The sequence below is a fragment of the Etheostoma spectabile genome, chromosome 3, assembly GCF_008692095.1.
Source record: "Etheostoma spectabile isolate EspeVRDwgs_2016 chromosome 3, UIUC_Espe_1.0, whole genome shotgun sequence".
In the NCBI taxonomy this organism is placed as follows: domain Eukaryota; kingdom Metazoa; phylum Chordata; class Actinopteri; order Perciformes; family Percidae; genus Etheostoma; species Etheostoma spectabile.
This window is the reverse complement of record NC_045735.1, coordinates 1591040-1613771: the sequence shown is the minus strand read 5'-3', so window position 1 is coordinate 1613771 and position 22732 is coordinate 1591040. Positions and strand designations below refer to the sequence as shown.

Below are 22732 nucleotides of genomic sequence, written 5' to 3'. Positions count from 1 at the left end.
CTGGAGGAAAATTCAAAATGCCTCAAATGAAAATGCCCAACGTCGACATTTCCCTGCCAAAAGGAAAGATTGAAGGTCCAGACATTGAAATACAGGGAGGTACTGGAGGAAAATTCAAAATGCCTCATATGAAAATGCCCAATATCGACATCTCTCTACCTAAAGGAAAAATTGAAGGTCCACATGTTGAAATGGAGGGAAGTACTGGAGGAAAGTTCAAAATGCCTCACATGAAAATGCCAGATGTTGACATCTCTCTACCTAAAGGAAAGATTGAGGGTCCAGAGATGGAAATCAAAGGAGAAGGTGGAAAATTCAAGATGCCACATCTCAGCATGCCCTCTGTTGATATTTCCCTGCCAAAAGGAAAGATTGAGGGTCCAGATATGAAATGGAGGAAGGTACTGGAGGAAAATTCAAAATGCCTCAAATGAAAATGCCCAACGTCGACATCTCTCTGCCAAAGGGAAAGATTGAGGGTCCGGACATTGAAATGGAGGGAGGTACTGGAGGAAAATTCAAAATGCCTCATATGAAAATGTCCAACATCGACATCTCTCTACCTAAAGGAAAAATTGAGGGTCCAGATGTTGAAATGGAGGGAGGTACAGGAGGAAAGTTCAAAATGCCTCACATGAAAATGCCAGATGTTGACATCTCTCTGCCCAAAGGAAAGATTGAAGGTCCAGAGATGGAGATCAAAGGAGAAGGTGGAAAATTCAAGATGCCACATCTCAGCATGCCCTCTGTTGATATTTCACTGCCAAAAGGAAAGATTGATGGTCCAGACATTGAAATGGAGGGAGGTACTGGAGGAAAATTCAAAATGCCTCACTTGAAAATGCCAGATGTTGACATCTCTCTGCCCAAAGGAAAGATTGAGGGTCCAGAGATGGAGATCAAGGGAGAAGGTGGAAAATTTAAGATGCCACATTTCAGCATGCCCTCTGTTGATATTTCACTGCCAAAAGGAAAGATTGAGGGTCCAGATGTTGAAATGGAGGGAGGTACTGGAGGAAAATTCAAAATGCCTCATATGAAAACGCCAGATGTTGACATCTCTCTACCTAAAGGAAATATTGAAGGTCCGGACATTGAAATTGAGGGAGGTACCGGTGGGAAGTTCAAAATGCCTCACATGAAAATGCCCAACATTGATGTCTCTCATCCCAAAGGAAAGATTGAAGTTCCACATGTCGAAATGGAGGGAGGTGCAGAAGGAAAGTTCAAATTGCCTCATTGGAAAATGCCAGATTTTGACATCTCTCTGCCCAAAGGAAAGATTGAAGGCCCAGACGTTGAAATAGAGGGAGGCACAATGCCTACAGTAGACATTTCACTGCCAAAAGGAAAGACTGGAGGTCCCAAAGTTGAAACTAAGGGTGAGGGAGGAAAGTTCAAGATGCCAAAAGTGGGCATATCTCTTCCAAAAGGAAAACCTTCAATCGAAGGTCCAGAGATAGACATTAAGGGAGATGGAGGACACTTCAAAACAACTAATGTGGGCATATCTATCCCTAAAGGAAAAGAAAGTATTGACATACCAGAGGAGAAAATGGCAGCAGATGGAGGAACCATCCTACTGCCAGATGTCAAAATGCCCAAAGTTGATATTTCACTTCCTAAAGGTAAAAGTAAAGATATTGAAGCAACTGCTATAGAGATGGAAGTCACAGGAGGAAAGTTTGTAGGCCCACATGTTAAACTTCCAAAGGGGGGTATATCAGTGCTGAAGGATAAATCAGGTGAAGCGGAGATCAACTTACCAACAGCTGAGGCAGGAGGAACAGTTAAAGTGCCACAGGTCTCATCAATAGATCTGGACATGGATGTGAGACTTGATAAACCTAAACAAGACACAGAGGCTCATGGGGAAGCTGATTTGCATGTTAAGGGAGAGCACAAAGGTCTGAAACTCAAGATGCCAACAATAGATATCAAAGGTCCAAAAGGAGACCTGGAACTTGATATAGGACTTCATAGAGGAGAGGACAATAAGGACAGGAAAAAAATTGAACTACCTGACTTGGACCTCAACACAACAGGAACCAACAGCAAAGTAAAGGGGCCTAAAGTCAAAGGAACAAAATTCAAGATTGGAATGCCAAAAAAGAAAACTGGCAGAGATGTAACAGCCGAAGCAAAAATATGCAAAATCTGTGGTGATGAAGAGAGTGGTGGTAAAGCCAAACACAGATGCAGGGGTAAAGAAAGATTTGAATATGATGTTAAATTTAAAACTCAAAATGGACATAAAGAGAACAAAGATCGTATTAACATCCCAGTGCCAGAGGTTACATTACCAACCAAACAAGGTTCAGCGGAATTAGAAACAGGGGGGGAGGGTAGCCTCTCGTCATCCAGAGGAGATAGTAAAGTCCCCAGGATTCCAGACATAGACTTTGATATTGCTACATCACCTGATGAAGATGAGGACACAACAGAAAAAGGCAAGAATATCAAAATCCCCAAGTTTGGTGTCGCATTACCCTCCATGTCCTCTCCTGAGGGAAAAATAAATATCTTTGGGCCAGAAATTCAGTATGAGGGCCCTAAAATGCCCAAAGTAAAGAAAGCTGTCTTTGTCTTGGTAAATCCTCCTCAAACAGGTGAGCATGCTGCATGCACAGGCCTCCAAGAAAAGGTGACAACACCTGAGGCTAAAAAAGAAGACATCAAAGTGAAGATGCCCAAAATCAAAATGAAGCCAAGCTTTGGGAAGCCCAAAGACAACGCAGCCGCTTTGTCATTTTCTCCTGGCAAAACAGGGTCGTTGGATGTCAATCTCAGGGGCAAAGGTTCCACTTCAAGTCTAAACGGTGAAAAAGATGCATCTCCTCACAAGGCCTCCAATGACGCAAAAGGGACTTCCAGTGGCAAAATCAAATTTCCAAAGGTGGAGTTAACCTCTCCATATGGCAAGATGGCTGCAGAGGGGGAGGACACTGAAATGAGTTTGAAACTGGGAAAGGATTCATCACCAGGAGAAGTGGAGGGAGACACTAAAGGGCTTCAAGTACAATCAGGCAAAATGGCCGTCGCTGGTTTTAGTGAGGAGCTCTCGAAGGATGTGGTGTCATCTCGTGCCAGAACAGATATGCTGGACAGAGACAGCTCAGAGTCCCCTGCTAGTTTTACCATGGAGTTCAGCTCAGCAAAGGTCCAATCTTGGAGCAAGGTCGAGAGCCACAGCAGAGAGTCTGAAGAAAGAGAGTCTTCCCCCTGGTTCAAGGTCCCAAAGTTCACCCTGAAGCCACACTCCACAGGTAGGGATAAAGAAACTGTATACTGAGATGACAAGACATTTGACAAATAAGACATGGAATTTTTACAAAAAGTTAATGTCCATGTCAAACATGTTTTATCATACTCGTTAAAGAGGAGTTCATGACTTGATTACTTGTTTATATTGAACAGTATATACACTATATGCTATCCTTATCTCATAAGGATTCATTCAATTTGTATTTAAACACTTAAACACCTGCTGACCAGCTCCATTATGGGGCGTGAAGGATATTAAGCACTTTTTTTTTTTTGCAAGTTCCCCAAATTTTAAAGTGCAATATTAAACCACTGGAGTGGTCCTTTGAACGGCACAGTGAATAATTGCACAAATCTTCCAGAAGCAATAATAATTTTCAAAATATGTATAAGCTTTGTATGTGTTTCATACTTACCTGCATGCCATCATTACTTCACTATATTACAGTGTGCTTTATTACAGTGTACACTATGCATACAGGTATTCTTGATATTGCCTGTGATGTGTTATGTTTGTGTTTATTCTATAAATTATTAATACATCATCTCCTATTTTGTCTCTGCTACATAAGACTAAGTTTCTTTTCCCTCCTTGATTTCTTCACCTATTCTCCTCTCCCTGCATCCTTTCCTCTACTTGCCTCTGCATGTTTCCGCTCCTCCTCCCCCCCCCAGGCTTCCTTCAGATAACCCCGGAGGGTTCTCCTCAGGCCCAGCGGAAGGGGGAGGTGGGAGGTGAGGCCGACGTGTTGGGGTCTTTCTGCCTCCACACCTCAGGGCTTGACTTCACCACCCAGGACGTATCTGAGGAGAACCAAGTCTGCTCCACCGAGGACGGAACTGTCACTATGGTGACCAAGACCACCAGGATCACCCGGCACATGGTTACCAGTGAAGCGCGAACAGGTGAATCTTCAGCAACCACGACGACAACTCACCAGGTGTCGGACTTCAAGCACTGAGGATGCTGTGATAATATCTTAAATGTCTTTACATTTTCTTGTTTTTCTTTGGTGAGGTTGCAGTGTTCTTGTATGCTAAGCCTGCAACGTGGCAAACTACAATTAAGTAAAAGTCTTTGTTTTATATTTTAATAGGTGAGGTTAAAGCAACAGAGTAATATATATATGCTTCCTTTTTTCATTTTAAATGTGACTATTTTTTGTTACTGTTCTCCGACTTTTGTTAGTTTAGTTCTAATTATTTATCGGATTTTGTTTGGTTTTAAAGTTTTCACTCTGAATGTAAACATGTCGCATTGCTTTATTATTTATTGTTGTTTGTTTGTTCAAAATGTGCTGGCATGAGTCATTTATCCACATCAGCATCATGGATTTGACGATAATAACTTCATTTTGGACCAGTGCAGGCCAGAGTAATATTCATGTAAATACAACTATATATCAGTCTTTTTTTTTTTTTCTTCAGTTTTTTTGAAGCAGTATCCCTTCAATCCGAAATGTAATTATTTTCATATTCACCAGAGTCAGGAGAGGGAATTATATTTTTTGACCTGACAATCTATTTTGTTTGTCTTGAAGGAAAAGTGTGAGCTTTTTGAGATTTAGGCTATTCTCATTTTTCTGCCATAGTTTTATATTTTAAGCATTTAGCTGGTGCTGTTAACTAGAAATAGTCATAGTGTGTAAGCAGTACACTCCGGACTCTTTTTTTTCTGCTGTGGGGATCAAACCTGTGACCTTTTGGTTACAGGTTGCTCTCGAACATTTACTGTAGGCCACCCTGCTGCTAATCTATTTATATTAATGTTTTACACTGTACACTGCCAGAAAAAGACGCCGCTGTATATTTTGTGATTGAGACTTTAGCTTCAAGATAGACCTTCTGGCTGATGCTGATTTCTCGAAACTCAGCTGTGATCTAAGTTGAGTATCAAAACAAATCGCCAGCAAACTAGGAAGAAAATGTGGGGTTTTAGAGATGCTGTTGGGCGCTTAAACAAAATCAGTGAGAGAAGTTTTAAAGGGTAAAACTGTAAACCTTTTTTCTCTTGACACTTAAAAAGTAGCTCTCTAAAAATGATGTTACTATGAGGCTGCTACAATGACAGACTGGCTAATGAGTGGCGAGCCTTGATGTACAAACGCCACCGAAGAGAGGGGATCCAAGACAAGAGGACCAAGGCATGTTTTCCTTTGGCTGAAAACGTCTTTAATAATCTGGCATTTTTCTGTTTATTGACTATAATTGACGATATTACAGAATAACATCGGATGTTAAAATCTCAGATTAATTAAAAGCATTTTCATTATCCCTTATTTTTCAAAAAGAGTGTCCTCAATTTTAAAGTATAAATTTGCTTTATTGTTAAATGGAGGGGGAGGGGGGGGCTTTGTGCTGTCTTTATGCTTTAGATATTGACTTTATTGTCTCTACATTGAGACATTTAAGTTTCATTCTCAAATGCGGTACCCACCATTTGAGAGACATGGCCACTGTTTCTGGAATGAAATGAAAACTACTGATTGTATCCACCACTCAGAGCCATTTCCTTACAAGAGAACAGTTTTACAGGATGCAACCATCTGATTTTTTCAAAATAATGAGCTACTTTTCAAGTGGATGGAAAGCATTTAAGAATGGAAACTTGTACTTTACTTGGTTGGTAGATGGTAGAAGAAATCCTCACAAATCTACTCCCACACTTTTTTCATTAACATTTAACACTATGCCTGAATTTCAGGAGAGAAATAGTTTATAGATTTTTAACAAGCCAGGACGAAGGTATTGACATGTCAACGCACGCTGAGTAGTATCTAGGTGTATTTCTGGTTTTTCTTATTCTACATTTATAAGGGTTTCTGTGCCAAGTGTTTTTGTCAAAGCAGCATTGGAGAGAATGTTGGTTAAGATGTTTAATCAATAAAACAATATTCACACAAAAAAATGATAATTTCCTGATTTCCTTCACAGTGATAAATCATTAGTCAGTGGACATATTGGTGTTTTATGAGGTTTTCAGTGTACGGTCAGCCTGAATCATTCATTCATTAATTCATTCATTCGTCCACTCATCTGTTATCTACATACTTTGCAGGGTAACAGGGAGCTGGAAGATATAGCAACTCACATTGGGTGAGAGGCGGAGTAAGCCCACTTATAAATACAAATCTCTGTTCGGTAGAAAACATGCAGCGGTGTGGAAAACAATTTAAAGAAGGAAAAGAAAATGAATGTGTGTGTGACTTCAACTAAAATACTCATCTGAAATCAAAGTTACATGCTACTGTATTAACTCAAAACTTTGGCTTGAGCAGCATGAAATTGAACTTAGTATCTCATCATTTTGATTATCTCATACTTGTGTCATAATTTTGACTTTACAACTCAAACGGTTGACTTGATAAGTAAAGTAAGACAGGAAATGTTGACTCATATGTTCATAATGTTGACTAACAAAAATTAAGACTCTGTCAAAATGTTCACATAGTCTCATAGTATGATAAACAACATCTTCACGTCCACCATGCAAATCAAACTTTTTAAAATTTTATTATTAGATGAAACTTCAGTTGGCAGCGAGAGACACATACCCTAGGTGATGTTTAGCTAAATTAAAGAAAAGGCCCGAACATTACACAAATAATTGATATTAACTTATTATCTTGAAAGGTCAACAGGCTTAATTTGTTAGAGCTTAAATATGGTTCAAATGTATTTATGTTAGTATACTAATATACTGAAGGAATTTTGTAAGCTAACGTCCAAACTGCAATTCCTGCAAGAAAAAGAAAAGCAAAACACATTTTCTCCTGACCCAAAAGTCACCCTCCATTTAAAAGGGTTTCCTCATCATAACAGTGTCATTTATTCTAGTTTCATTATTTTATACAGGTCAGTTAAAAGTGACAATAAAAAAGTCTTTGTATGTAGCATTTTTGAAATTTGTGATGTTGGTGCCCCTCAGTGGTGGCATCAAAAAGACTTAGTTATGGTTGTTGTCACATTCAACTGCAGCTGAAACATCTCATTTATGGGAATTAACTGTGAAAACAGCAGATACAGAACCACATGGATCACTCTCACCTGGAAACATCACATTGGAAATACAGCAGGGTTATTCCACAGTGCTGTAGACATTCACTGCAGAAGCAGAAGAACAGGCAAAGCACAGCAAAATAAAATTATTCTCACATCTTTTCTGTTGTGGATTACAGACACAAAATCACATGAATGAGTTTTTCCAGAGGATGGACTTTGGAGGAGAAAGTGATAAGCTATGCACCCCTGTGAATGACGTCTTCCGTGTGTGTGTGTGTGTGTGTGTGTGTGTGTGTGTGTGTGTGTGTGTCTGTGTGTGTGTGTGTGTGTGTGTGTGTGTACCTACTTATCTACTGCTGTGATGATGCTGTGCGACGTAGGCTTCAGGAGTGAGTGCATATGAGGGGAGATTAATGCTGTATGAGGAGTGAAGAGTGCCACAGAGAGGAGGAAAGCCAGAGACTGCAGCATCACCAGCTTTACTGATGATGGAGCCGGCTTTCCTTAGGAGACGATGAGATTAGACATCATTTTTTTTACCCTTTACTACTCAGACTGTGCTTAAATAAGCAGCAGGGTCTCATTTCATCGGTTCAGCATCTCATAGTCTCCTATCCCTTGAGTCTAAAATGAAGTTGTGAAGCAGCGCCGCCGGGTCGGGTCACAATGGTTAACATTTGTTTTGCTAAAGAACAATTACATGGCAGTATGTAAAATTCCTATCCTGATGTGAAATAGATATTTGGTTTGCTGCACTATTAAAAAGAGTTTTAACCCATTTTTTCAAGTTGCGACTGAAGTTGTTTTCTAATCCACGTAGACTGAAATGACACCTCAACAATAATAATAATAATATTAATAAAAAGAAACCTCAATTTAGACAAATCTAAGGGCCAGTATATTTTTATATATCCCCTATCAACTGTTGCCGCCCATGTTTTGTGGCTCGTGCACTCCTTTCTGTTTGTGTTACCATCTACGCAGCCAGGCCTTTGTATTAACACCAGATTTATTTTCCAGCAAACACAGAAAATTGAGATCTGGATGACTGTGAGGAGATATTCACTGAATTTGATATTGGATTAACATCACGTACTGTACCTTTAATTAAGGAAACAGGGTGGAAGGCAAACGGGTTAAAAAGGTTTTATTGTGCACCAGTGTGTCATCAACAACCCCGCATACACTTCCACTCACCTCGGCTCCCCGTGCTCCTGTGTGGCACGAATCGCCTCTCTTATCTGTGAGTGGGCTGCAAGTCAAATTAGCTCTCCGTCATCCTGCTCTGTGAGCGCACCGGAGGCTACTGCGGTAAGATGCGGCGACGCACGATGCCGAGCGGTGGATGACATGATGCGCAATGGCCGAACGAGTGGGGGTGGGGGGTGGGGGGACACGGAAATAAGATTCACTGCGTGGTGTTCAGATCTATTTTAGACGATGGGACAGAAGTGAATGCATGGTTCGCTCATTTGCAGTGGTGTAGCGCCAGTGTGTGCAGGCCGATTGGAAGGATGTGGCGGCGCTGATCCCACCAAAGGACGCTCCACAGCCCGGGGACGGTTGTGTAAAGGCTTCGTCAGTAAACAACAAGGAAGCACAAAGACATTAAGTAAAGGACACTTAATTCAGAGACTGGACCGGAGACACCGAGGCATCGAATGAGCTAAGGAACAAGCAAACCTTTCATCGGGGCATCCCTTTCAGGACATAGGCTGGGGACAGTGGTTTTCCAGGTACAGTGTGTCATCTTCATCATACACAGCCTTCTGATAGGAGTAGGCGAAGTGTGGTATGCGTGGCCCAAACCGATTTCTGCCGCTTATGTGGCGGTTTTATTGAGTCACTTTGGATAAATCCTTTAAACTGTGTAGGCATGGGTAGTGGATTTATGGATGTATGGACCAACTGTGTTTCATTTTTAGTCCAGGTGATGAGGCTGTATGGCTGATGCAACAAATAATCTAATTGGAACCACAATGGACATGGAGAATGCACATTTTTCTATAAAAAGAATGGGGCTTGATTGTGTAGGAGCAGTTGGAAAAGAAGCCACTTGGATTGAAATGTATGACCTTTGACAGACTCACACCCCCACAGACATAATAGCTGTAATCCAGTCAGCCAAAAGTCAAACAAAATCGGTTCTCCTGTGGAATTCATTGTGAGAAATTAAACATTTCTCACTTATGTTTTCATTTACATTTTAATTGCGTCTGTCTAGAATCCGCTCTAATTGCTTTCTAATTATGCAGACAGTCAAAATAAAGGATTGCATTGTGTCTGGCTTGATGCTTGCTATATTTACCATATCAATAAATTAGACTAACTGATGAGTCTGTTGTTTCTTAATGTCCATACAGCACATTTTTTAAACAGTTTGTCCTTATTTCTCTTGTTTTGTCCCACTTCCCTGCAGGTGGTTGTATGACAGCTGAGTCAGTCCTCATTGAGAAAGCCTGTCCGACAGAGAGGGCAGTGAAGCAGGCATCTTTTCACTTCTCACTATTCTCTCTATGATCTGCGCTGACAGCTGGACGTCTGACCTGGGCGTTCCTTTTCTTCGTCAGGAGACTCTCAAAGTGAAGGAGCGATTAAGGGGAAACAGAAGCACAACTACATCACGCTGTCAGGAAAACAACCCATTCTATTTTTGTCTTAGTGTCCAAAAACTCAGATGTCGTTAGAATGAACTGAGTCAGCTCTCTCTTGCAGTGTCAAGTAAATATATTCTCCCTTGTCAGAATGAATCAATAAGACATTCTCAAGCGTATTTCAACTACTGCGTAATGCTTTTTTTCCAAACTGTGATCTTTTTACATTTGAGCTTTCCACGCTCTGAATCAAGAATAGACTCTTGATAGGGCCAGCGTTCCCACTTACAAATGAGAATTCAACCAGACCCGACAGGCTGCATTTTAGCAAAGTATAAGCGAGGACGAACCAATAAAACATAAATGAGGCCAACAACAAGCACCATGCTCCAGCAGAATAACAACAACAACTACCCCTGCCTGAATGTGTCGGGCTCCACCCGGGAAATGCTCCAGAAGTGCTCCAGAGCCTCTCTGCCCTTCCCCAGCCGACTGGAGCTGGGCCTGGGAGACCTGCCGCTGATCCGGGGCCTCCGAGCCTGGGCCCTGTGCTCCAAGAGTCGCCGAAAGGCTGGTGGTATGCTGGGAGGAGGACAAGCCCCCACAGCTCCTCCTGCGGTCCGCGGGGGTTCGACTTCCTGCCCCAGGCCTGCAGATGTGTACCTGAGCGGGGAGTGGGGTCGCATGGGGTACGGGCTTCCCTTGGGACTGGATGCCAGGCAGGCTGGGATCGGAGCTTTGGTAACAGTTGCCACTCTGAAGACCTCAGAGGGCAGTGGGAAGACCCAAACTCAATGCCTCTTCCTCCGGACTGAGAAAGGGAGCTGTTTGTACTCCACAGCTAAGCCCAGTTCTGGTGTGACTAACAGTGCCGCCTCCAGCGTGGTTGGTGGATGGCTGAGAGGGAAGACAGGAGGAGGAGGAGGAGGCAGAGACATCCCAACCGGGAGAAGGGACAATGGGCCAACTCCGCCAGCACATACCGGAGTAAACCGGGTTAGGGTGCGATCAGGCCGGAGATGGAGGAAGTCCAGTAATGCAGCAGCACGGGAGAAAACAGGCTTGAGCAGAGAGAGGCATCAGAGTAGCAGGGAGGATCCTGCCGGAGAAATCCCTCTGGAAGAAAGGCAGGAAGAGCGAGACAAAGGAGGCCTGGCCAGTAAACAGTTTCCCAGCCCGCAGCAGGACAGCAGGAGAGCCAGACAGGAGAAAGAGGGAGCATGCAGAAGTCCTAGATGCTGCCACAATGCTTCTCTCAAAACCTGTACTCAGTGTGGGAGGAAAGCACAGAGGAGGGAAAGCCAGGATCAACACGAGGGAGGTGAAAGTCCAAGAAGAGGCATCTCCAACAGGCTGAATAGTGAGGTGAAAGGAATGAGGAAGGAGAGGCAAAATAACGAGGAGGAGGAGGAGGAAGGCCTCTGCACATTAGAGTCATCTAACTCTGTTTTGGCTGTGCCAAACCCTGACCTAGAATTGAACCACTTTCCCCCAGAATCTCACAGCGGCTGTGATGTTGAAGCGATTAGAGAAGCCGAGAGCAACGAGGAGCTAAAGATACAAACCTCTCTCGGCAAGGACGACTATTCAGAGAGAGGGGAGGATACAAACTCTGAGGTTAGGAAAATACATGGCGGATTTTATGATTTAATTCATGGCCACTCTGGACCGGTGACAGATGACTTCACATCAAGACATACCAGATATTGTGACAGAACACAAAGTGTAAAAGAAGTAATAGCAGCTAATGTTAATGGATTTTCTGATCACGTTGATGCAGTTCAAGAATCAGAAAAAAAAATGGAGAGTATAGATGTTGAAGAGGAGGAAGGGAGCTTCAATCAGACACCTGCAGGATTCTCGGTTGTATCTGACTGCTATGAGGACGTCTCTGTCTCCACCTGCCCTGCCCTCATCAGCACTGCAGTCTCCCCTGAGCACTCTGCCGCTGTAGAGGGCAGCAACTGCAATGCTGACCGTGACACTTGTGGTGGTTGGAGAGACCAAGAGAGCAGCAGAGAAGATTCCCTTGAGGGGTCTCAACAAGGGGTTGCATACCCAGGGACTATTACGGGTAAAGAAGAACTGGATATAAGCAGATTTGAGCAACAAGAGCTGAACTGTGTGGCTGATGAGGACAACACTGGGAGCGAGAACAAAAACAGAAAACCTCTGTTGTTCTTTCAATCTGTGGGAAAAGGCAAAGAGCTGGAGAAGAGAGAAGCTCCATCATCGCCTCTCAGACACGTAGCTCCTACCATTTTTGAGACAAACAGCAGAAACGTTACAGAAAACAGTTGCCACCGTTGTATAACGGAGCGTAATGGAGCAGAGCGAAGAGGTGAGCTAGTGTGGGATGTTAGAGAAGAGGAGTCACAGGAGGAGAATATAGGGGAGAGAGTAAATCCTAGGGAAGGGGATGAAGCCGGGGAGATTTGGAGAAGGGAGTGCACCTGCAACGAGCCGGGCGATGGAGAGGGTAAAGGCAATGACGACAAAGAACGACTCCCTGAGTGTGACTTGAAAGATAGTACCATACAGGATAATGACGAAGAAGTAACGAAAAACTGTGCATTAAAAGACAACTGCGGGTCTGCAGAGGGATGCAGTGGAAGGAGGAAAGAGGTTGGAGCCACCTGTGGACAAACAAGCATCAGCCATGTTGAAGCGAGCGGAGAGACCAGCACCAACGTCACAAATGTTGCTTGTGCTGATCCTTCCACCTCTCTTGCACACTCCCTGGCTAATCCTGCCCCTTTGTTGCCTCTCCTGGGATCCATGGCAACATTCCTGCCCCGTCTGGAGACGGAAGAGAAAGAGGCGAAGGAAGGGGTCGGCGTGCCAGCAGGAGACTTAAAAGAAGGCCAGGAAGGGAAGAGGAGGCTCGGGAGACAGGTGGAAGAGCTGGGCGAGGAGGCGAGGGGCTCCACCGTGGCCACTGACGAGGGGAGGAAAGAGGAGGAAGACAAGGAGGAAGATGAGTTTGGAGTATTCATGCAGGCGGAGGGAGAGCAAGCCTGCAGCGAGGGATACACCATGTCTGCCTCAGTGCCTTGTGGGAGTAGAGAAAGTGTTGGTGAGTCTCATGGTTGTTGGTTTGTCATTCTGTCTTCTTGGCTGGCCTTGCCCTCCCTTTCTTTCTTTCTCTTTTAGTATCTCTTGACCTTTGGGAGCTTTAGTAAGTTTGCCTTTCTGTTTGACAGACATGAGAAAGAGGATCTTTTGGTTAAAGGCAACCAAGCTGACATTTAAAGGCAGAGGTAGAGTATAACAGAGATGTCAGAAACATACTGATTTAGAGACCGAAGAATATCAGCACTCAGGGTATTAGTGCATTTTTAACCTTTTGTACAGTTCTAGGAAAGCATATACACATACTCTGTTTTAAAGGACCATACCAAATCACATGGGCTCTATGTCACAGTTAATCACTCTGTAAACCCTGCTGTATGTGTTGTGAAAAGTGAATGTATTTTTCCAGTTGTTACAGTATGGATTATAAGCCACATTATCATTATGAGGTGATCAAGTGGAGACTTTTTAAATCAATCTGGATATATGATCTAACACTGACAAACAATACTGCTTTTTTGGATGCTTCTGGTTCTAGAAGTTAAAGTTCCATTCATTTCTTTCCATTAATATTGTTATGTGACTCACACTTGGGTCACCTAACTCTTTGGTTAAATTCTGATACAAAAGATGCACAAATGTATTAGAAAATATTTTGTTTGTTGATAGAAAGTTGAAGTACAAAAACTACTTAACATAAGCCGAGGCTCATGGGTATTGTCGTATTTGGACCCATTTGCATTTAGCAAAATGACAAACCAAACAAGATTACTTAACAGTATGATTATCAAAGAAACCAGAAGAGTTGCATGTTTCTGTGTGAATTAACATTGAGGATATTGTTAAAAGACAATCTGAATGGGAATGCATAATGAGGGACACACTTCTGGAATGGCTGTGTGATTGTAAGGAAAAAGCAATCTAAAAATGTGTCGCAAATGTAAACTATACATGATTTATTGTGAAGGAGCTACACTAGCACACTGGCATGGTCCTTTTGTAGCAAAGAAATACTAAATAATAAATGTACAAATAAGTAGTGATGCCAGACTTATCCACTGCGCTCTGAGTTAACTGAATGACTAAAAGAATAATCTGACAATATAATTAATAGCACTCATGACACACATGCAGCTGGGTTTTGTTTTTCTGTGTTAATCAGTCTTTATGTTCTCTTGTTATGTTCTCTTTTGGCTAATCACCTAAGCCCAGTTTCCACTGCGGGGCCAAACGAGGCTAAGCCGGGGTTTACTTATTATTTATTTCTTCTCAGTTTATCCACCTCAAGACATTTTTGTGATTATTTAAATATATTGCTAAAGAGTTATCAGCAGAAGGTGCTGTCTAAAGTGAGAGAAAGCCCATTGTTTGCATTGTCATGTGTTTAAAGGACTATTCCAGTGTTTTTGCGAGTTTTTACTCCTTACTTTAAGCTTGCTCTGATTGGTTGTAGGGTTTATTCAATTGCATCAAGAGACATTTGTGCCTGTCGCCGCTTGGAAATCGAAATGAACTAAGAATATGCATTTGCAAATTCGTCTGGCTATGTCAGAGCAGGTCACTTCACCTACATGACAAAAATGTTTTTATTTGCATCTTTAGTAGCCTTGCAGATAATTTTGGTTTGATTTGCTCAGGTTTGGAGATATTCCCTGTAATGAAAATCCCACTAAAACTACAAGTATTAGTGGAGACGTTACATTGTAATTGGTATGTTGGTGGGATAGTAGTAGAAGTATGCGTGGCAGATATCCCAAAATTTCTGTGAATTAAACTAAAACTACCACTGGGAGTGTCATTTAGTTAAACTGCCCCTTTTATGTTGTAATCCTCATAATTATTCTCAGTTATAATAAATGTCGGTTGTTGCTATTATACATCTCACCCCTTCAATGCAATGTAGGTTTAGTTGGTCGTCCATCCAGGTCATCTGAATGAGGGCATAGCCGGCTGGAAACGCACAACAACACTACAGGGACATCTACAACGGAGGCTGTAGACTCTAATATTAACCATGTGTGTGTGTGTTTGTGTCTGAGAACAGCACTTGGAAACCACGCCATCACCGGGGAGTCGACCCACTGGACGCCAGGCTGGACAGACAGCTCCTTCCGCCAATCAGACGACACCTGGACAGCTTTTCCTCAGGATTGGTCAGATGAAGGCCGAGACATGGTGGGACAGTGGTGGCCAACCAGCGCCGTGGAGGAGAGCAGAAACAGCCTCTCGGCCAATCAGAATCTGGTATAGTTGAAAGTAGAAATTTCCCCTTAGATCTTCTTACACACACACACACACACATGCAGACTGCGTTCATCTCTGAGGTGAATTCCTAAAGTAATTTTGTTCTTAATGTTCTTTTATATGAAAAAGTGACAATGTTTTAGAGAGATCTAATACTTTCTGCAGGCATACTGTATCAAAGTTGTGGTCAAAACTCAACATCAACATAACACATACCTTCTGTCTGAAGTAACCTGTATGTCTAAATCCTATCACTTGCCCAGATCTAGGCCAAACCTGGATTCAAACTATTTTAAAATACAGAGGGTGATATGGATTTTTTGGTAGAAACTTGCTAATTTTTTTGGGCTTTAGCTGGCCTTGTGTTGATGGAAAAATATTCCCTTTTCCAGCTCTCTTTAAGTCTAAACTGTATTTTCTGAATCTCAGACCAAATAGTTTCCAACTATTGATATTGAAAGTCAGACAGAAAATCGAAGCGTGCCAGTGGGAACTGCAGATCCCCGGGACAGCTAATGTTGCAGGCCGATTGCTTCTAAGGGTAGTCAAAGTGAAAAATTTTCCAAAATAAATGGACTGCATTTATATAGCTCTTTCCTAGTCTTAGCGACCACTCATATTGCTTTACAATACAAGCCGTCATTCACACATTCATACACTGGCTATGATGCAAGGTGCCACCTGCTCAGCAGTTAGCCTCCACCGGGAAGCAGACCACTACAACTACGACCGGAAGCGTGGAACAGATTGTGCAGTACCATATGATAAATCCTTGTAAAACAGGATTATCGTGCAGGCAGCACAGATCGGGTACCAACACACGTCGGTAACTCCCAGTTGCTCCTCACAGGATGCTGATTGGTCAACAACTGGTTGTTCGGACACAAACACATTACACATATACATTATATCTTATAACATTTTCTTGTGATATGTTGTGATATTGTGAGATTTCAAAATAATTGCTCCCATGGTGCTATAAGAATATTTGAACTAAAGCATCTTAGACACAGCAGTAATGTCATTACCAGAGTTTCCTCGGGGTCTAAATAAGTCTAAACTTTCAAAATAAAAATTAAGATTTAAAAATTCACTGCAGTATTGTGTTCCAGGTCTTAAATTATTTTAAACAGATCTTAATTTTCTTACGCCCATGCAATGCTCCCTCTAATGCTCTATTTTCTTTTATTCCGTGGTGTTGTAGTTCTTTCTTTTTGCTTGTCCAAATATTACTTCGCTCTATCACGACTACAAATGACACTAACATGCAAATTACATTGCAGCCAGTCAGCTTTCTTGTTATTGGCGCCCGTCTCTTTTGGATTGTACCACAGACATTTAACAGATTCTATTCTTCAGTTAAGGGGAAATGCAAGTTTTAGATACTTGGCTTGAAAAAAAGGAATTTAGGGCTTTTTTGATGTTGTGATAAAGGGCTTAACTGTCATTTATAATGGTCTTAAAAAGGTCTTAAGAAGTCTTACATTTGACTTGGTGAAACCTGCAGAAACTCTAATTACACTGTATCCACTCAAATCCCTTTACAAAACAAGCCAGATTCACATTGATACACTGATGGCAGAGGTTGCCATGCAAGGTGCGACCTGCTCAGCAGGAGGGGAGGGATAAACATTCACACTTTGCGGTTCAGCATCTCGCTCAAGGACACTTTGACATGTGGACTGCAGAGGCTTTTCTTCTAGTGCTTTGAGATTTCTTTAATAAAACCTGTGCGTCTCAGACATTGCAGTGGTGCCATTCCATTTTATTTACTATGGCTTTGTCCACAGACAAAAAAAAAGAGCTTTAAAGTGAAATTAGACCCACAAACAACAACTGTTTTTAAGCTTCCATTCCCACCATTTTAGCTCAGACCTAAAGCTCTTTATATTCCTGGTGCTGGAAGAATATTTGAATTAAAGCATCCACTAAGAGGTATTTGAGGTTGAGTTACTGAGGCTGCTTCAATATCTACCAACACAACACTGTCCTCTCACCACATAATTTTGTAGCTGAGGGATAAATGTGTTGACACAGGTTGGCTGCTGGCTGCAAGGCCCCTGGGGCTCCCAAAGCAATTCAATAACAACAATAAACACGCAGTATATGGAATATTTTTTCTGTTTATAAATCCAGGCCACATTTATCAGGGCAGTTGTCCCCAAAGGACAGCTATACTGCATGTTATTCTAGATGTGTCTAAAATAAACTGGTCACGACTTATTTCAGCTAATTATTATGTAGTTAGACTTTTGGGCATCATTTAATCTGCATATCTACCTGAAGCCACAGGAAATCTTCATCAGCCTCAGCTATAGGCCTACTTTGTATCTAGTGCTAATTAGCTGCTAGCATAGCTGTAGACTCTTTAGATACGTTAATCAACACCTTGAGCTGAACGTTTTTGTTTTTTTTAATCATTGGATCCAAAATGGGACTTGTTCAGAAGTAATTATGAGCCATACTGTCGTTTTGTGTTTTTCATTTTCCAGCACCAATACCATGGAAACCGTTTTAGACCTAAAACTAGTTTTATTTTTTTTATTTTTTTTTTTCCTCACATTAGATCATCTAAGCTCTCAAAGCTTCTTTTTTTTCCCTTTCAAAATTGGGAAAGAAATTGAAGCCGGCACTGCGGGAAGACTTTCCCAGTGGACGTCTAACGCAGTGAAAAGATGCAGATGAAAAGTGAGCTCTGCGGAAAGCTGCAGTGAAGGAGAGTGTTGGGAGGAAACTGCTTTCAAATGAGTTCATATGCTTATAGTGTAATGAAGAGGCCTTCGAAACAATCAAGTATTAAGTTCAAATGTGGTGAACTGAAGAGCGCTGTATCTGATGTTGTAGTAACTGACGAGATGTCTTTGTCTGTCCTGTAGGCGGCTGTCTTTGCTGAAGCCTTCCCCTCGCCTGCTTCATCTTCCAGTGACCCCTGTGATCACGATACTGTTCCCACACTGACCAAGCTCCTCAGGGGCAGAACCAGCCAGGACCAGGGGTAGGTAGACCATCTCGACTGAGCCCACTGTCAAAGTGATGCCCTTCCACTTCCGGTCCATGGGACCTTTCTTTTGAATAAATATGAACGGCAGTGAACGGGGAGAGGCAAATTACTTTTTAATCCCGTTTGAATTGAGCCATGGATTACAAATATGATATCCGTCAATTTAAAAGAATCTTTCAACGGAAGAAAGTCTCAGTTCGCCGTAGGTTTGTCATATGACCACTTAGTTTTGAGTGAAACCGCTCAGTGAACTACATCTGTCTCGCACAATTTACATCACCCAGCTTGATGTTCAACTTGCTTGCTAGCTAGCTAGCTTAGCTCTGTTCTACACATATCCTGTTACAATAACAGATGTGGCTGTAGTGTTTGTATCCCCTTCAATAATTCTCTTAAGAAATGTTATGGTTATTGCCCCCCTCCATCCGTTAGATGAAATTTACAGCCACGCATTTTGATTTGCTATACACAGTGTTTGCTGGCTGTGTTGACGCATTGCTCCGATTTGTAATAGGACGTATTAGAGCCCACAGAAAACTCTACATGACGTGCTTGTAATCCGCTTTAGGAAAAAGACATGGAGGATTCTTTCCTGTCAGACGCTCATATTTACTGCAAATGTGACAGGACATGAACACAGCAACAGTACAGCAAGGTAATAGCTGAGCAGTTTAACAACTGGTGGGAAATATGTGTTTTCTAATGAGGGATGTTTTATCCTCTTGCTCATGCTTTATGCTCCTGATAACATGAATGTGGGATGACACAGTAACCCTCACTCATTTGAACAGGGGACTGTGACAAGTGGGTTTCTCCCTGAAAAATCAAAGTGTTCATATTATGCTTTTAGGCTTTTCCCCTTTCCTTTACTGTGTTAAATATCCTTTTTGTGCATGTTATAGGTTTACAAAGTCCGCCCCAAAGGGCCTTACCATCACCAACAGAAAACACTCTTCACAAACTGATCCAAACAGCTTTATTGTAGTCCAGCCTTTACTTCTGAGACCAACATGCGTCACTTTGTAACACACGTTATAATGCTCGCCTAGCTGCTAGCGTAGCGCGCCCTCATACTCTGCTTCTGACTGGCTAGTAGTCTTTACCTAGCTACTGCGCATGTGCGACTCCCAACCAAGTTACTACAGAAGTGAGATTCCTCTAGCTCAACACACAGGGTGAAAAGAGGAGCTGCAGCACAACAAAAATATGGTGTTTTTTGAAAATGACACCATGTAAACCTATACTGATGTGACCTCTAAATACAATTATGAACCTGAAAATGAGCACAATATAAGCCCTTTAGTTAAAATTTAAATGTATTGTGGTCTGTTTACACAAACAATATGTGATAAAAGAACAAAACCAAAATTATTATATTGCATACTTTCTTTTTATTAACTATTTTTGATACTTTCAGGTAATAATTGCTTGATTAATGCTATTTTAAAATAATTTCAAAGCTCCAAATTTTCAAGCCTTTGATTTAAAGGGTCTGCGATTCCAATCCAGTACACTTTTTGTCAAATTCAGTGAAAATGTCCTCGCTGACTCCACCTTTTCATAAACCACCAATTCATTTCTGCGCAGTGTAATCCTTCGGAATAAATACTAAGCATTATTCATACAAGAGCAGTCGGTTAATGATATATAATAATAATAATAATAATAACAACAATAACGTGTATCATCATTACGTCATCAATGTCACATCACAGTCACACCAAAGGAATTATTCTAAGTATTGAACATTTCTGCATTTGCATCAGCACTGTTTCTATGTATTTGTGCCAGAGTTGTGCAGTGGAGAACCAAGAACTTAGGGAAATAAGTACAAAAGAAAAAAAGTCCTCATTAGATGTTTTATTGTGAAATCTATGTTAGAATCAGGGTAGTTGTGTCGATTTGTGGATCAGTTTTTTTTTAATCTAACAAATTGTGGCCACCCAGTGGTTTATGTGGTGAGCTGCAAGGTCGGCGTCAACTTCATCTCTGAAAACATCACGTTCAGTGATGCACATTGCATTGTTTCTGGAATGCTGGCATTGTTTATTGGAGCACCAATTGCCAATATTCACTATCATCAGAAGTTTACAGACTGATTTTACTTTGAAGTGATTCTAAAATTCTCCCTGGAAATCCCAAATAACATGGACAATTTACTGTGGGTAGTTATCTGATTCTCAAGTTGCAAGTTGAGGAGTTTGTATATGAAATAAAGTATTTGAATAAAGTCACTACTTATTGACCATTTAAGTTTCAGTAATCCAGCTTTATAGCATTTCACTGTAAATTAAGACTATCTTCAAACTGAGAAAAACAACATCCATTGAATCCTTTCTTCCTCTGTCCCTGTTTGACCCCGCAGGCTGTTAGACAGTTACCATGACTTGAACAAAATGATATGCCAGAGATACAAGAGAGAGAGTGGCGTGTCTCGTGAGCTGCTGCTGAGGACTTTGCACCTGGAGCAGCCGCACACTGTGAGTAACTACGGGTAACATTCACACCGAGAGACGTGGGAATGGCACTGCAGCACTCTTTAGAAAACTGATAATGTATCTCCTATCAATATATGTCTCCTATATACAGTATATATCTCATGTCCAAGTATGTGTCAATAGCTTGATTCACATAATGCTGACGTGTTGCAGCATTCTGTTTAGAAAACACTTTTCAAATCAAATGTTACAGTAAATGATTTTTCTGTCCACACACACACACACACACACACACACACATGATTTCCACACATAAGTTTATGCAGAGGAATTAGCACGGAGCACTTATCCAGTTACCATTTGTTAAAGGTCCAATGACATGGTGCTCTTTGGATGCTTTTATACAGACCTTAGTGGTCCCCTAATACTGTATCTGAAGTCTCTTTTATATAGACCTTAGTGGTCCCCTAGTACTGTATCTGAAGTCTCTTTTATATAGACCTTAGTGGTCCCCTAATACTGTATCTGAAGTCTCTTTTATACAGACCTTAGTGGTCTCCTAATACTGTATCTGAAGTCTCTTTTATTTCGACCTTAGTGGTCCCCTAATACTGTATCTGAAGTCTCTTTCCCAAAATTCAGCCTTGTTATGAATTACAACCACTAGAGCCAGTTCCACAATGAGCTTTCCTTAATATATACCATTTCTGAGTCTGTAGCTTTTGAGGAAGAGAGAAGGGGGGGGGCAAGGTGGAGGCTGGGGCTGGGGGTGTGGCCTTGGCTAACTGCCTCCTGGGTGGGCAAAGCAGAGAAATGAGAGGTAACCTTGCCCCTTATGACACGATAAGGGGAAAGACTACAGCTCTGCCCATCTGAGTTTTCATTTTCTCAAAGGCAGAGCAGGATACCCAGGGCTCGGTTTACAGCTATCGCCATTTCTAGTCACTGGGGGACCAAAGGCAGGCTGGGGGAACTCATATTCATGTTAAAAAACCTCATAAAGTGATATTTTCATGCCATGGGACCTTTAAGCTTCAAGGTTGTTAAATTGAATTTGTCAGGGCAGCCTTAACAGCATGTAAAATGAGCTGATAGTGCTGTTTAACGGAAGAAAACTTCAGCTCCATTCAAATGAAGTGGCCACTGTTAAATGCAAAACACTCCTCACACCTCACCACCGCTGATAAATGAACAGAGCAGGCAGGCTGCACAGTTGAACCAAACCATGTGGGAAAGCTACAGAGCACCTGATGTGTGAGTTACGCCTCCATGAATTCATTCTGCAGAGTACCAGAGTAGGAACTACTATTAACCTTGTATTTCCTTGAGTTAAATAGGAGGTATGTGTTAGCTAACCATTCATTAGCTGTTACTTACTGATTTGTTGCTTATTTGGTAACTACTGAATTAGATTTTGTCTACTTTATAATAAGTAGCATAGAATATTGTACAAATGGATTACAACCGAGGCAACTGCAACTTGACAGTCTTCATGAAAATGGTTTTATTTGTGAAATTATACCAGATAATCAGTTCTCATAATTGTTGTACATACATTTTCTGTCGACTAAAGAATTAATGAACCTATCACTTAGCACTTAAGGATGTTTTGCGGATTTTAGCAGGTGTTCAGTAGTCTAATATCACATCTGCATCCTCGTGTTCCTATCTCTGCAGGAAAGCAGACCTGCCCCCTGGACATCCAATCGCCGTCTCTCCCCGGGCCTCCCCTCGGCCAATCAGCATGCTCAGAATGCTGCCGCTAAGCGACGGCTGTCCTATGACTACAACAGAAACATCATGGAGTAACTGTGCGGGTTCAGCTGTGGTTGGACTGGGATTGATCAGCGTTTTTCTGAAGAACTGCAGGTTTTGACCCCACCAGGGCACAACAGACCAACAGCAGGTTTCTCAAGACTCTGGACTGACAACATGTGTACTGTCTGCAGTCCAACACTGATGCATACCCTCCCTGGCTCATTAAGCCTGAGCCGCAGAGAAGCCGTACCCTGGATGAAAATGGAGTGACGCTTGTGTTTCAGATCTTGTCTACTCCAGCTCCTGTAGACGGGGGAGTGTTTCCATTACACGTGTGCCACTTGTCTCCCCCCCCCCCC

The 22732-nt window shown here is 41.9% G+C and overlaps 2 protein-coding genes and 1 long non-coding RNA gene across 28 annotated transcripts in view; all 3 read left to right on the top strand.

Annotated features, from left to right (window-relative positions):
- On the top strand, window positions 1-232 carry LOC116687008 (uncharacterized). The gene is made up of 2 exons (XR_004331446.1): window positions 1-75; window positions 178-232. It is a non-coding gene; the product is annotated as an uncharacterized LOC116687008 (long non-coding RNA).
- The window catches only part of prx (periaxin), a 64708-nt gene extending 58718 nt beyond the window's left edge, over window positions 1-5990 (top strand). For 20 of the 26 annotated variants that reach the window (XM_032512028.1, XM_032512026.1, XM_032512025.1 and 17 more), the window contains 3 exons: window positions 402-884; window positions 1086-3266; window positions 3940-5990. In XM_032512028.1, coding sequence (XP_032367919.1) covers window positions 402-884; window positions 1086-3266; window positions 3940-4226 — 2951 coding nt within the window. In that variant the 3' untranslated portion in view covers window positions 4227-5990. Of the gene's footprint in view, window positions 1-401; window positions 885-983; window positions 3267-3939 lie in introns of all 26 variants that reach the window. The other 6 variants (XM_032512006.1, XM_032512007.1, XM_032512027.1 and 3 more) reach the window with 6 other exon arrangements.
- A 2541-nt stretch (window positions 5991-8531) lies between these two features.
- si:ch211-14c7.2 (uncharacterized) lies at window positions 8532-22726 on the top strand. Its single transcript, XM_032512034.1, has 6 exons — window positions 8532-9002; window positions 9686-12936; window positions 14977-15176; window positions 18053-18171; window positions 20543-20657; window positions 22293-22726. Exons 2-6 carry the CDS (start codon window positions 10224-10226, stop codon window positions 22422-22424), a joined length of 3279 nt encoding a protein of 1092 aa, XP_032367925.1. The 5' UTR covers window positions 8532-9002; window positions 9686-10223; the 3' UTR covers window positions 22425-22726.
- Window positions 22727-22732: the final 6 nt, after the last annotated feature.

Bases quoted from the DNA above. Each gene is read 5' to 3' on its own strand.
- si:ch211-14c7.2 (XM_032512034.1), top strand. From the start codon at position 10,224: ATGAGGCCAACAACAAGCACCATGCTCCAGCAGAATAACAACAACAAC. The intron at 12,937-14,976 runs GTGAGTCTCATG...GTCTGAGAACAG, and splicing joins TGGGAGTAGAGAAAGTGTTG to CACTTGGAAACCACGCCATC. The intron at 18,172-20,542 runs GTAGGTAGACCA...TTGACCCCGCAG, and splicing joins AGAACCAGCCAGGACCAGGG to GCTGTTAGACAGTTACCATG.